The sequence below is a fragment of the Silene latifolia genome, chromosome 6 (assembly GCF_048544455.1).
Source record: "Silene latifolia isolate original U9 population chromosome 6, ASM4854445v1, whole genome shotgun sequence".
Taxonomy (NCBI): domain Eukaryota; kingdom Viridiplantae; phylum Streptophyta; class Magnoliopsida; order Caryophyllales; family Caryophyllaceae; genus Silene; species Silene latifolia.
Window position 1 is genome coordinate 26,583,773 of NC_133531.1, and position 15,243 is coordinate 26,599,015.

Consider the following 15,243-nt stretch of genomic DNA (forward strand, 5'->3'; position numbering starts at 1 on the left):
TCTTTTTGCATTAAGTTTGTAAATAAATTTTTAAGGAAGAACATGGTCAAAGGAAGGGAACCAAGTACCCCCATGATGAACTAATGTGCCCAATTGTGCCTTTCCCCTCCTCGTGACTCGCACCCGTGGCCTCTTAGTTAGCCGAGGAAGGAGGGCTTGACCAATGAGTCTAGACCGATCTTGTGAGACCTAGGGCCGTAGACTAGACCTTTGGCTCGACTTAGCTACTCAAAGGTAAGGGTAGAGCCTCCTAGGGTGGGTACATTCATACCCCGCCCTCATCTAGGTTCGAGAGTAGGTCTCCTCGCGAGGCGTGTCACATCATTACGCATAAGTGTGTCGCATCGTCCTTAGACCGTGAAATTGCATTGCATTTTTGTGCACATGATATGAAGCAAAAATCAGTTTTTATGAACCTCACATAGCCAAATAGCCTTGTTTTCTCCCCTACATCGTTTCCCTTTTTGATTCACCCCTTTGAGCTTAGCCTTTTCATTTGGCAAACCCACTTAAAATAGCTACATTCCCATAACCACCCTTCCTTAATCAAGAATTGGTCGGTTTTGTAGTTGTGTTGTAGGAGGTGATTTGGGTCGTGACGGTGGAAGGCTTCGCGTCCCACTTGGGTCGGATTTCGATGTGAATTTGGCATTATATATAAATAAGAGGTTTTGAAAAAGAAATGAAAAACAAAATAGAAAAGTAAAAAAAAAAAAAAAAAAAAAAAAAGGGTCATGAAAAACCAAAAAATGAGTTGTGTGTTGTATATATTTGTTTGTTGTCAAGAAAAAGAAAAAGGCAAGTAACACCCCTCCTCATCATTAAATGGGGTAGAAAAAGCCGTTGCTAAATAAAAGGGCAAATTGATGTTTTTCCAATGATGAGTCGGGTTTACACATTTTTTGCTTGGCTTGGGAAACCGAGTCGTTGTTACGGTGTAGACGTTACCATTTGTTGAAATAAAAGGAGTTTTATCAAATTTTTCCTACTTGAGTTGGGTTTATGCAATTTTTGCATAGTTTTGGTCATCATTGCTATGTTAGGGCATAGACGTGTCTCATGTGTTGCAATAAGAAATGGGATGTGATGTGTCGACGATTCTTGATTTGAGCCCCACATGTCCAAACGGTGCTTGCACCAATCCCGTTTCGACCTTCTCCTTAGCCCCGTTTTAACCCTTGCTTCATCTTGTGTGCATTCTACCTTTGCTTGCATTTCATCGGTCGTAGGACGGTCTTACACACTAGATTGCGGGCACGTTTTCGCTATTCGAGTTAGTTGAGTGATTTTGGTTACTTTTTGTCACAAAAATCACCTTGTTCTTTCATTGAGTGACGAGTGAAAACCGTGAGGATGTCGTTGCCTTGGTCTCCTTAGTCATGGGTCCTTTGGTTGAATCTTGTGTCGGTTTTGTAATTCTCGGCGGCCTTGCCCTTTCTCCCCTTTCCCCGCTCTCGAATTTGTTTCTTGAGCATTGGTCACACGAGGGTTGCTTTAGTCACATTTAGGGGGTTGGCACCTCAATTGGCACTTCTGAGACGGTGCTCCCGACCAAGACCGTGTTTAGTTATTTGAAAAATTCGGCCACTTAGATGAGGAAAGTGGATCATTTTGTTAGATGCATTCTACTTGTTGATTACGTGCTTTCATGATGAATGTGTCGAAAGTTTTGTAGCAAGACCCAACTTGCCTTGCAATAGGGCACTCTCCCCTCATGGGTGTCAAATTGTGAGTTGAAGGGGCGTTGAGTGCGCTAATACTCGATCGGCTTAAGTAGTAGTTTAGTTGAGTGATGCTTATATTGTGCATCCACTCTCCATATCTATCATAATAATGCTTTGTACATTTGGTTTAGGGACTTACTCGGGGACGAGTAAGGTTTAAGTGTGGGGAGGTTTGATATACGATTAATTTACTTCTAATTCCCCTCTTTCTTTGATGCTTACCGACTCAGACGAGCTCGGTTTCGTGTTTTTCCTTGCATTTTGTGCCCAATGCCCGTACTTGTTACCTTGCGTATCCTTTTGTAGGAAACGACCCAAGTATGGAGAAATTGGGGCAAGAAAGGCACCCCATTGCCTTTACATGAAGAAGAGGTGAAGAAATGAAGACTCTGTGTTTTGCCGGCAGGCCGTGACCGGTCAGCCACCGGCAAAACACACCCCAGAGAATCACTCAAGGTTTTGAAGAAAAGCTGAAGAAGGTGCTTGCCAGGCAGGCAAACCGCCCACCGGTAAAGCACAACAAGTGGAATTAATTGAAGAAATTGGTGAAATAACTTGACTCGCCGCAGAGGAGCACCGGCGCCGGTCAACCGGCATTTCACACATCAACAAAGAAGAAGAAGTCTGAAGAAGGTGTTTTCTTGCCAGGCCAAGAACCGCCCACCGCAAAACACGGATGCCAGACATTTTAAATCCTTGCACGGTTTTGCCGGTAGGAGCACCGGCTGCCGGTGCACCGGCAAAACACAGCAGCACGAGATTTTGGGCTTTTCCTTCTTTTCTTCCTCTTTTCTTCCTAATCTTGTAAAAGCCTATAAATACCCCCTCTTAAACCCTTTTTGACACACAACCCTAGATCTGAGAATATTTCCCCTTCAAGTTTAAAACTTTGCTAATCCCTTTGCTAATCATTCCTTAATTAGACTAGTAATTCAATCAATTTGTGATTGAATTTGGGTTGTAAGAAAAAGATTGAAAGTTTATACTTATTTATTCTATCATAATTCTTTTCTTGCTTCTTGATTTGTATTATTTCTCTCCTTATTTTCATTTGTTTTCATTTTGTTCTTCCTTCAAGTTTATTTGATTGTTTATGTTAAAATTGTTGTTGTTGTTTGTTTGTTGTTGTTGATTTCATCATTGTTCATCTTTTCATTGTTCCTCTTTGCTTTGATTCTCTTTCATTTGTTCATCCTTGGATAGTTGTCCTCAAAGACTTAATCTTTGAGTGATTTGGTTAAATATTGTGCCTTTTAGATTAGTTAATCTTGTTATTAGAAATAATCTCTTCTTCTCTTAATTATTGTTGATTTGTTGCATGCTTAGTAGTAAGATTCATCTCCTCACCATGTTTGTGACCAAAGTTTCCATCTTTATTGTTTATTTTGCAATTAGGACCATGATTAGTGAGTAGTCTCCTTCTAGGACTCGGTTTGACCCGATATGGGTAATTTCACTAACTAATTGTCACTAAGGCTAATTTGTGGGGAAAATTGGTTAGGGTAGTCTAGGGGAATTTTCATGCTTAAGGTTTAGTTCCCGGGTAGTGTCGGCTTTTGACCCTTATCCACCAACGGAAGTTGGTTAGGTTGTTAGTCGAATATTTGGGGACCGACCCTTGTCACCAACTAAGGTTGAGACCGGAAGGGAGAACCGAGGGAGGGTGCCTCTAGGCTAGCGTTTGAAATCGACCTCCGGAAGGGGGAGTGGGATGACCCGGAATATGATGAGGGCTTAATGACCTTGACCATTCACTTGACCTCCTTGGGAAAATGCATGTTCTTGGGGTTGTCGGGTTTTGAGTTAGGGATACCGACTTTCGGACCCGGGAGGGGGTTAGTCGGAGTAGCTAGTGTCCTAGTGCGAGACCGGAAGGGAGGTTCTAGGCGAATTAGAGCCATCTCCCCCTTACCTTTCTACCCCTTTTGATTAGCCGAGACGATTAGTATGTGGAATTACTCATGTTTATGGTCGGACCGAGTTCTAGTCCTTCTCTTTATTTGATCTTTCCTTTATCTTTAGCTTGTTTTCACCTTGTCTTGTTGTTTGTCTTTAAATTTGATAGTTTAGCGCTAGATTGTTACTACCCTCTTTGTTATTTATCGACTTAGCTAAACCGGTGAATTAGAACGATTAGTACTCCACCTACTCCTTGTGGGATCGACCCTTTTAAGTGTACAACGATAAAATCGTGCACTTGCGAGGTTTAACTTGAGACCATCAGTCTATCCGCTGACAGCAAAGTCTGAGGTATATCACAAATTTCGTCAATTTGTTGCATATATTAGTACAGAATTCCAATGTTCTATTAAAAATTTCCAATAATATTTAGGCCGTGAATTAGACAATAATTCCTTTAAAACATTTGTTATTCATACTAGCCTTCAATTCCATTTTTCGTGTCCACAAACATCCCCACAAAACGTTAAAGCTGAGTGCATGATCCGTCGTATAAATGAAATTGTCCCCGCTCTTCTTTATCACCAGTCTATTACTCCGTCCTTTTGGGTCGATGCTCTACATGCTCTGGTTCACTTACATAATATTCTTCCCACAAAAAACTCTCAAGTTTCGCTCACCAACTTCTGCCCCTTTGCCAAGGAACCGTCTTATGAGCATCTATGTGTGTTTGGTTGTGCGTGCTATCGAAATTTATCTGCCAAACGTTCTCACAAATTAGCTCCTCGGTCTACTAAGTGTGTCTTTCTAGGCTACCTAGCTCAACATAGTGAATATGGGTGTCTTGATCTAAGCACTGGTAAAATTCACATATCTCGTTATGTCAGTTTCGATGAACTTCCCGTTCGAATAGTCCTTTCACCGCAAACCCGTCACCTACACCCCTTAATCCCCTCCTATATGACGACTTCATTCCCACCCCATCACCAACACAACCTCCGCCCTCATCGAACCTACTACCCCACCACGACCTCACCACACCCAAATTCAACCCTTCCCTAACTGCACCCCAACCCGCCTCTATAAACACCTCCGCCGAGGGTCCATCCCGCGCACCCCTCCCTTACACACTTCACCCACCCAATATCTTGCCACTACGGCAACCAGTCCCTCCCTCACCGTTTGTCCCATTGACCCCCACCACCACCTCTATTTCGTGCTCACACGATGTCCACTCGTGGGATGAACGGAACCCAAATCCCTTATTGCCACTCAAAAACCCACCATTTCACCTTTACCCAAATCCCCACATGAAGCTCTTCGTGGCCCGAACTGAAAAATTGGTATGAAAGACAATTTCTCGCATTACGACGCATTCTATGTAGATGATATTATTCTCATTGCTTCGATTCGACCCTTTTTACGGCGCATTATTACTTCTTTCGTGCATTACGTAAATACCACACTTGGGATCCGGTGCCTAGGCCGAGTGATGCCAATGTTATTCGATGTTTATGGCTTTTTCGCCACAAATTTCACAGTGATGGCTCGTTGCAAAGGTATAAGGCCTGCCTCGTAGTTAATGGTAAATTTCAGCAGTTGGTGTTATTTGTGATGAAACATTTAGTCCTGTTGTTAAGCCCACTACGATTCGTGCTGTTCTTAGCCTCGTTGTGTCTCACTCTTGGCTGATTCACCAACTTGACGTCAAAAATGCTTTCCTTCATGGTGATTTGGCTTAGACGGCTTATATGCATCAGCCCCCGGAATTTGTTGATAAAAATGCTCGTAATCATGTATGTCGTCTACGCAAGTCTTTATATGGCCTTAAGCAGGCCCCTCGTGCTTGGTTCCAACGCTTTACGACATTTGTTTTATCACAGGGTTTTAAAGCGTGTGTGATTCATTGCTCTTTCGAAGCTTTGGTGCACTTCAAGATTTAACCTTTGCGAGGCCGACATTGCTTATGTCGTGCAAAGCAAGTGTGTTTATTTATGCATGCCCCGCGTGAGCCGCACCTGCATTTCTTAAAACGTCTGCTCCGTTGTGTTAAAGGTACGCTTGAATATGGCTTATCACTCTCCAAATCGTCCTCCATCTCTATCACGGCTTACTTTGATCCGTGTAACGTTTGTCCCGATTCTCGCCGCCGACATCGGTTCTGCGTCTTCTTGGGTGACAATCTTGTCTCCTAGTCGTCAAACCGTCAAGTGACGATTTTCCGGTCTAGTGCTGAAGCCGAATATCGTGGTGTTGTTAATGTTGTTGTTGAAACTAGTTGGCTTCGCAATTTACTTTATGAACTTCGTGTTCCAATCACTCGTGAGTCGTGCCACACTAGTTTCTTCGTGAATATTTTATTTGTTTATCTTGTTGGCAACCCCGTACAACATCAACGTACCAAGCACATTGAGCTAGATATTCATTTCGTGCGTGAAAAGGTCCAAGTTGGCTCCGTCCGTGTTCTACATGTTCCCGCTGAGTACCAATATGCTTGCATTTTTACTAAGGGACTTACTCGTTTTCTCTTTAATTGTTTTCGGACCGGCTTGAGCATTCGACCTCCTCCCGCTCCAAGCGTGGGGGCGTATTAGTGTGAATATGTAAATATTTCACCTTGATTCTTGCCTTGTATATATCCTTGTATATAGGACAGTTTTAATATGAGATCTTGTAAAAGCCTATATATATACATCAATACAATACATCCCTCTTTAGGGGATTATTCACTAATAGGTCTCCACATTTGGAAGCATAATAACTTGATAAGTGTGTTTTTCCCTACAATAGGACTCCTCTATATAGAGAGTGTGCTTTCCATGAGAAAAAATGGAGAGAAGCTCTTTAAAACTTGGGAATGAGCAAAAGAGAGCACTTGTAGAGAAGAAAAAAAAACACAAGTGATGTCTCAAGTCCTAACACGAGTAGCCAAGTCTATAATTTCAACTTTTCAGGCGTCTCAAACTAATTTGGTTGATAAAGTCCTAAAAAATTGGCACTCATATTATGAGTTTAAACCCCATTATCATCATAATGGGTCTTACAGGTTACAGCTCCAATGCCCTCAATCATACTCTTATCATTTACTATGGCATCAGTGAAAGTACTCCCAGAAAAATAAATGGTTCTCAGTTAAACAAGTTAAGAATCGAACAATGAAACGACATGCCACGGGTGTATAGCGGAACTCAAAAACAATACTCATACGTTAATAAACTGGACAAAAATTTGCTGCCAGTTTTCTAGCTTGCTGAATTACTGAATTAGTGCTCGGGCTAGGATACAGTAGCTGGTTGCTTCAACTCTTCTTCTTGCTGGCTCGCATAATAATCGACCAATACCTTCCATCCCCCTGGGCACATGAAGCCGTCTGGGGGGTTCTCTCCAGTTTTTGCATAAGTTCGCATCTGTAACCACATTGGCAAAAGTCAAATGGGTTATGCTAATCATGGTTGCATGAGAATAATTCTAAACTATAGCAAAACATTAACTTAAAGAATCTCCTTCTATGACAAAGCGGTTAGTGCTGAAAACATAGAGAAATTGTTTGTGTCCGAAACTGCACCAGCTGACTGGTATATTTAATAATATTAGGGAGTCATTTTGCTTTATTCCATCATTTTTTAAGATCAAAGTCTCAAAGAATCGTGTTTTTTTGGCTCCATGAGAAAGGCAAAATAGACTTAACATTTATTGACATATTGAGAGCTCATCTGAAGTTCACAAATTTCTACGGAGCTCATTTGGTTAATTTTTTCACCCGTCAGGCGGGTACGGGGATGGATTTAAGCTGGTGGGTGCCGGCACGTGGTAACATTCACCTGCCCTTGCCTCGCTCCACTGACATCCCTTAGATATCAAGGTTTGACCCTCATAATGTGCATTTTTCACGGGATCTTCCTTCCCTCTTTATAGTACATTTGTGTTTTTGCTCGTCCCTTTTTCCCCCTAATGCTTATGCTTATTCAAACACACAGATGTGCGCGCACGTGCACGCACACACTTCGGATTTTCTAAAAAGAAGCTTGTTGAATCATCTGAAACATACACACAGCAGAGGTACAAATAATTACCTTGGTTCCCGAAATAAACAGGAAATCTTTAGCACGAGAAGGGTCAAAAAATGACATTCCCTTTGCCACAGTATCATAAGCTGCCACCTGCAGGAGTATTAAGATCAGCAGTTAGTGCAGAAATTAAAATCTATAAAACTAGACTAAATGCAACATCAAATTATAGTATTATACAGACACCACACGCCCTTCAAAACCATGAAAACTAGCACCTAGATCAGTTATCTGAACCAGTACCCAGTCAGCCAGTCTGAACTATGCAAACCCAAATATGACCTGACCCAAAAAAATTGACCCGAACTGTACTGATCGGTACTAATCTGAAATAACCGGTTAGACTGCTTTGTAATCAAACTTAAGACGGTTAATAGACATGACAGCAAATGACCGAGTAAGTAGTAACTGTAACAATTGACCCGAAAGTGATCAATACCAAAAATGACTTGACCTGAGTTGCAACTATAATGGAATGGCTTTTCTTTCAGGTCTACTAACATCCTTGCTTTCTTATCCTAGTTTTACTGTAGTTTTTTTAGGGTAGAAAACAAGTCCTGCATCCCATAATGCACTATATAGGCCCAATGGATAAAAAGACAATTTTATACTTCCATCTCAAAGAATAATGCATTGATCATATCACGTTACTGTCTTTGGAATGCAGAAGTCTCGTTGCATTGATATATGAAAATGGAAAGGAAACAATGAAGTTCAGACTCACCCTGAAGGGTAGAATGTTTAACTTCTCAAGTCCAGGTGCCATGCTCAATACTTTCTTCCCGTGGTCAGGATCATAAAGATCCCTCTTCTCTGTTGGGTGTCCCATACCCGCAGGATCACGACCCACAATGTAAAAATTTGCACCAGCATTTATACGTGCTTTCGCATGCCACTGTACTTCAGTTGGACCAGCATAATGCATGGGAGACGGGAATATAGCCACCACTGTAGTCTTTGGGTCAAGAACTCCATCTTCGAGAACCTAAGGAGGAAAATAAACACCTTTTTATTACAGGATAAGAAAAAATGCGAGGATAAAGTATCATAACAAACATAGGAAGGGCTTAATAATACTCCGTGTAAAGGCGTCTGGGACTAGGTAATACAACTCCACAAAATAAGTTGATCTTAACACTCATATTCTCAGTTTTTTTTACCCTTGCGATTTGAATGCAGCCATGCAGGTGAAACATATCTTACGGCAGACCTGACTAACCTTCTTATACCTCATTTATTTTTACAAATTGTCTAACCTGCTTGCTCATAAATATTGTGCGAAATGTAAATGGAGCAGTTCCACAATTCCACATACCAGTAGCATTTTGTTTGCCGTGTCAAGAGGGGAGTACATCAGATGTTGAGAGGAGATGAGTCAGACACTACTCATCATACTCCTAGTCAACGTAAAGCGTTCATGTTGGTTGGAAACACTTTCGTTATACAGGAGTTAAACAACCTGAGTGAAGACTCCGCGTCAAGGGAAAAAAACCTAATGGAAGAGATCCAGATCGATCAGATGAGTTACCTTGCTATGTTGCTCCATTCGGACATCCAATGGCACGTCATCTGCCTTGGTATAACCTCCAAGTGGATGAAGCAAAAGAATCGGGTTCTTGAAACCCATTTCCAATAATCTCTTACGTGTATCATTCATCAACAAAGCATGTCCATTATGAACAGGATTTCTTAGCTGGAACGCAAAAACAGCATCTGCTTCACGCCTATCAAATTCCTTCCGAAGTTGGTCTGGAGAAAGCCTGTAGTGATCGAGACCGTCATTGTAACTGATTGGTTTAAGCACCTCCAGTTCTCCACCAATAAGCCAATTTCCAGCCGGTGTAATTACCTCTTCAACATATGGTAAGCCAGGAGCTGTGGTTCCCCAAGTCCTAGCTATTCTCTCTTCCTTATTGTGTTTGTATATTTCAATGCTGCAATTTAAAGTAACATAAATAAATGACTGTCGATTAGCCAAGACATACCTAAGATGAATTTAGATGATCACCAAAATAGTACATGATATATAAGACCATTTCATAATAATGCAAGCATATTGTAAGATTTAACCCATACTAAGTCGCTTTAAGTGCCGAAAATAGTGGTGTATAATAAAAACAAGTTATCAAAATTAGTTAGAAACAACATATAGGTGGTTTTTAGAAAAGGGTTGGTAAGACATTATATCAGCATGAGAAATATCTCAAGAGACCAATTTTAGATGAAATTGATGATAGAGCATTAGAGCCTACAACAAGGAGCTCTGTAATAAAAAAAATATAAGCTGCGAGTTATCGCAATTAGAGGGCAGAAAGCTAACAGCCATGCTCTCTTGCTCTTTCATTGTAATGGTATACACTCAAAATACTAAGAAAACGCTTCTAGTATTCACATGTATCATTTTCCTTCAAAAGACGTAACTTAACAAGGATAAGAAACCAAATCCATCAAAATTATACATATACAAACAAGGTAGACTGCAGAAATATTCTTGGTGGATAAATCATTAGAGCAGTGACGCCAATCAATATAATGATCCAACAGCAGGAAAAGATAGTTTAATGGAGTTGACTAGTTGAGTACATAGATTAGCAACAGCCAATAGAAAATCATTTGACAGAGTTCACAACACTGATGCATATCTAGAGGTCAAATTATATGTGAAAAACCCCCTTAATTAAACACAAATTACCCCGTTGCACCATACAACTGTCGCACCCAATGATTACTGTTATTAATTTAAAGGTCAACTCATCAATACACTACACTCCAACTCAACTTTACAAACCCAAACACATCATTCTCCATCTTATTTGTCTACAAGGACATTTCATCTAACTCTCTAGTTAAAGGTGATCACTCTTTTCGGGACAACTAATACCATTTACTAGACCAGTAATCTCCCATCTAACCACATAATTTCAACATATAAGCATCAGTGAATTTATATGAGTTAAATTAGTCGTAATAATATAAAACTCCAACAACAATCTCATCAACCATATGCCTTGAAAACTCCTGCAAATGGCGGTATAATGTGGTCATGTGAATGCTATTGCTCTAGTAGGCTCATATTAACTATACAACAGAAAGAAGTTCTCGATGACCTAAAATGAAAATTGCATCGATAATGGCATAGAACGACTGCCTATCTGATAATAAACAGAATCGCAACTAATTTACTCGTCAATTTTGCTTTGCTCAACCATAAAATGCCACCAACAAACACATAAACTTAACTCAACCAAATTAAATTCGAAGGATATAATTTACTAATCCATTTTGCTCTATTCCATCACAATCCGTCAACAAATAAGACACCTCAACCAATAAACCATAAACCCAATTGACACATTTAAATTCAAAAGAGGTAACTTAATAATCCATTTGGTTTTATTCCATCCTAAAACGCCAATAACAAACAACACGAATAAACCAATAAGAGTACAGCAAACCCAATTGACTTGTTATTTGTTAAATTCAAAAGAGGTCACTTAATAATCCATTTTGCTTTATTCAATCGTAAACCGTCAACAAACACTAACACAAACCAACCAATGGGACTACAACAAACCCAATTGAGATATTAAATTCAAACCCGTAATTCACTAATCAATTTTGCTTTATTCCATCATAAAAGTGTCGCAACAAACAACACACCTCAACCAATAGCCACTACAAGTCTACAACAAACCCAATTAACATATTAAAGTCAAAAAACACAATCTAACAAAAAAAGAGACGCACCTTCTCAAAATGGCAACCAAATCTCCATCAGGACCAATCAAAGAAACATCAAAAGAAGAACCAATTTCCTCTTTAGTAACATCATCAATAGCCAAAACTATAGGCAATGACATATTAACAATATTCCCATCATTCAATCTTAATGAATTAAAATGCAAACTTTGCAAATATTCATTTTCTCTCATAAACCCTTTTAATGGACTAGCCCACCCTTCACTTAACACATGAACCCATTCTAAATCAATCTTTGTTAATCTAATTTTAGGCAAATTATTAGCCTCTAAATTCTTCAAATCTCTATCTTTTTCAGGTACAATAAGATTGATCAATGAACCACCATCTGGGTCAATTAATGAGCTTTTAATTACCCTTTTTTTGGGTGAAATTTCATTCATTTTTGAAGAAAGTTTGGAATTTTGGTGAAAAAGAAATGATTTTTTGGGTAATGGGTTGGTTTGGTATATGTATTTGGGGATTATTTTGGTGGGTTTTTGTTGGGATAAATGTTGGACATTTGGGTAGCTTGAAATGTGTAGTTTTATGGTCAAAGACATGATTTTTGTTGAAAAAATGTGTGAATTTGGGTAAGATTGTAAGAACAGTGTTGTATTTTGGATTAATTGTGTCAGAAAATCAGGTGAAATTTGAGGGGAAATGGAGAATAATAATGTAGATGTTGAGAATATGAAATTTGTGGAGGAGTATATGATATGCTCTTGAATTAAAAGATATCCACACGTTGCATTGTTCTTGTTTGCTTTCAAATGTTTAGTAAAAGTATGGTTATGATGAATTTGTATAAAATGGAATTTTGCAAGTTGTATATGATCCCATTACAAATATGGAGTGGAAATGTGGAATCTACTTTACTTTTTGGGAAATGGGAGTTTTTTTTGGGTGATGTGTAATGTATTTGGACAAATTGTTTTTGAAAGTGGGTGTATCCGTTTTAAGTATTAGACGGTTAGACAGTATTAATAAGATAAAAACAGAATGTATAGAAAAAAAAAACAAAAGGTAAGCCTTAAATGCTCAGGTGATATCATATTTTACATGTTTTAATGTTATAAGATGAATACATCCATCTTAATTCTTACCTGACAAACTGATCAATTGGGCCAAGTTCGGGTCTGATTAATTCGAGTTTGAGTTGCTCGGGTCGAGGTCAGGTCATTTTTCGGTGGTTTACATTAAAGTTATTTGAAGATAACGATCAGTATGCAAAAGAAGAATTTGGGTCAGGTTGAATTAGTCGGCTCAATTCGGATTTCAAATAAATTGGAGTCCTCAATTTAGGTGTTGGTCGGGTTCGAGTCTTAATTCGGATTGGGACAGTTTTATTAGTTGTTATGATTTTATAAAAGACTAACTAATTGGTTTCAAAAAAAAAAAAAAAAGTTTCATAAAAGACTAACTAATTTAGAGCTAAACTAGTAAGTAAAATACTTTATTATTGTTGTGAGATACTTTACTTCCAGCCAATTCATGGAGAATTGATATTTTATTTATTTTTATGGTTTGAATTGGGCCGGGAAATGGAGTGAATGCATGTGAGTTTATCAAATTATTTTATAAATATATTAATTGACTTGGCTAATGATGCCTAAAATGGAAGAAAGTTTCCCAAATCCTTGTAATCCTAAACAGAAACTATTTAAGAAATGTGACAGATTGATAAGAAAGGATGTAGAGCGACGACTTTGGAGTATTCCAAGCTTGTTGGACTCAACCGATTGCAACGGTTTTGTCTATGTGGACTATTAAAAATTCAAGGAGAGCATGTTTCATGAGTATTGAGTGATACTCCTAACACAAATTCTCATTGAAGATGCACATTATCTGTCACAAGTTAAAAATGGATACTATCTTTTTCACAATATGCAAGTGGTATTATTTATATGGTGCTCAATTTCCCTCCACTTGCCCTCTCACTTGTCTTATTGTGAGAGGAGAAGATGTCTCGATTTTAGAACATGACGGATAGCCCCACACATCAAAAAGACACTTTGTACTCCTAATAATCCGTACTTTTTATCGTTTTAATTTAATCAAAAATAAATCCTACAATTTCTTGTATAATAATCGAGCCTTTAACATGGTTATATCCGTCTTAAATGTAAAACGAGTCAAATAATACCCTATAAATATAGATGAGTTAAAAAATGTGTATTTGCTATGCATTATGCTCTTTTTCTCATCCACCTACTTATCCTGTTTTAATGTTAAGATAAATGGATATGTCCGCTTTAGACAAAAAGTTGTGATAATTAGATTATTAAGTTACGTTAAATACTTTGTGCAGGAATTCAATTACTTTAAAATTAGCTTAATAGTCTTACAAATGAACTTCGTAACTTTATTATCTAGTTATAAATAAAATTGGTTGCACGATCATGTTTTTTTTTTTGTAACGAGGGAACCTGCAGTCGCTACTTTCGGTGCGCACTGGGTAAACCCGCAGATGTACGTGAGACGATCATGTTTTTTATTCTTCACTTTTTCAGAATTCCTGTTCAACTAAAAGTGTTCATATTTGCAAGAGAACAAAAGGAATATTAATTATAGAAAAACGATGTTATCTTTTGTAAAGAAATAGTGATAAGTTTAAATAATATAGAAACACGAAGATGATTTCTATTATTAAAAAGTTATTTCAACTTATTATTTTTTGGGATATTCTCCCGTGTACCCTTGAACTTTTTCGTTTTCTAATGTGTACCTCTCATTTTTTTTCAAAAAAAACTTTGACCGACAATAATTCTATATTACGAGTTCAGAAAACGGTATTTTTTGGTTCAAACCAATTATCTCGTGAAGGCCCTGAATTTGAAAATAAAAATCACCGCTTTTTGAACTCGTAGGCTCTGTTTGGCAATACACTTCAGGTACCTCATTTGCCTCGAGTAGCTTTTTTGTCAAAAAAATCAGGTACCTTATTTTTTTTAAAGTGTTTGGCAACTATCTTTTTTGACCTAAAAAGGTACCTGGAATGAAATGGTATGCTACCTCATGTAGCATTTGAGAAATCAGGTACCTGTTTTTTTTTTGTTTACCGATTTTACCCTTGTTTTTTAATGTTGTCAACTAAAGTCTCATTCAATACCTTCTCCCAAATAACACAAACAACTATTAAATAAAATTCTTCAATATACTTCACCGGAAAAAATCAATATTTTTTTGTGTGTATGAGTTTAATAGAGAACTAATTTTGTATTCATATAATACATTTTTTGATGATATATTGTTTGAATTTTGTTTTCTTTTACCTAATCGTGATATATTAGTTATTATTTTCGTTCTCTTTGAAATATGTTGGAGGCTTGCACAAATACGAAAAATCTACATTATGACTTTATTACTAACAACGTCAATGATAATAACACAAGAATAATAGCAAAAACATAAATGATAACAATAATAACCATGCCCTTTTACGTCATTTGATCAAATATCAGCTACCTTTTCAGCTAGTTTCCAAACACTTTTAATAAAAACCAGCTACCTTGTCAACTCCTAATTTTCAGCTACCTTTTCAGTTACCTTATCAGGTTTCAGGTACCTTTTCAGCTAATTTTGCCAAACAGAGCCGTAGCATGTAGTTATGGTTGGCCAAAACTTTTTTAGCGAATAAACTTTGACCGACCATAATTCCCGACTACGAGTTGAGACGTCGGTGAATTTTTTTTCAAACTGAAAACATCTTAAAGACGATCAATTTGAAAAAAAAAAAAGTTTATCGTATTCTGAACTTGTAGTCAAAAGTTATTGACGGTCAAACTTTTTTTGCAAGAAAATAGGGGTATATC

General features: G+C 38.1%; 1 protein-coding gene across 1 annotated transcript; it reads right to left on the bottom strand.

The window, feature by feature from the left end:
* Positions 1–6,605: 6,605 nt before the first annotated feature.
* On the bottom strand, positions 6,606–12,286 carry LOC141586580 (ATP sulfurylase 2-like). The gene is made up of 5 exons (XM_074407868.1): positions 11,438–12,286; positions 9,219–9,624; positions 8,415–8,675; positions 7,697–7,783; positions 6,606–7,030 (listed from the first exon to the last, which is right to left on the bottom strand). Exons 1-5 carry the CDS (start codon positions 11,989–11,991, stop codon positions 6,899–6,901), a joined length of 1,440 nt encoding a protein of 479 aa, XP_074263969.1. The 5' UTR covers positions 11,992–12,286; the 3' UTR covers positions 6,606–6,898.
* Between the last annotated feature and the right edge of the window lie 2,957 nt (positions 12,287–15,243).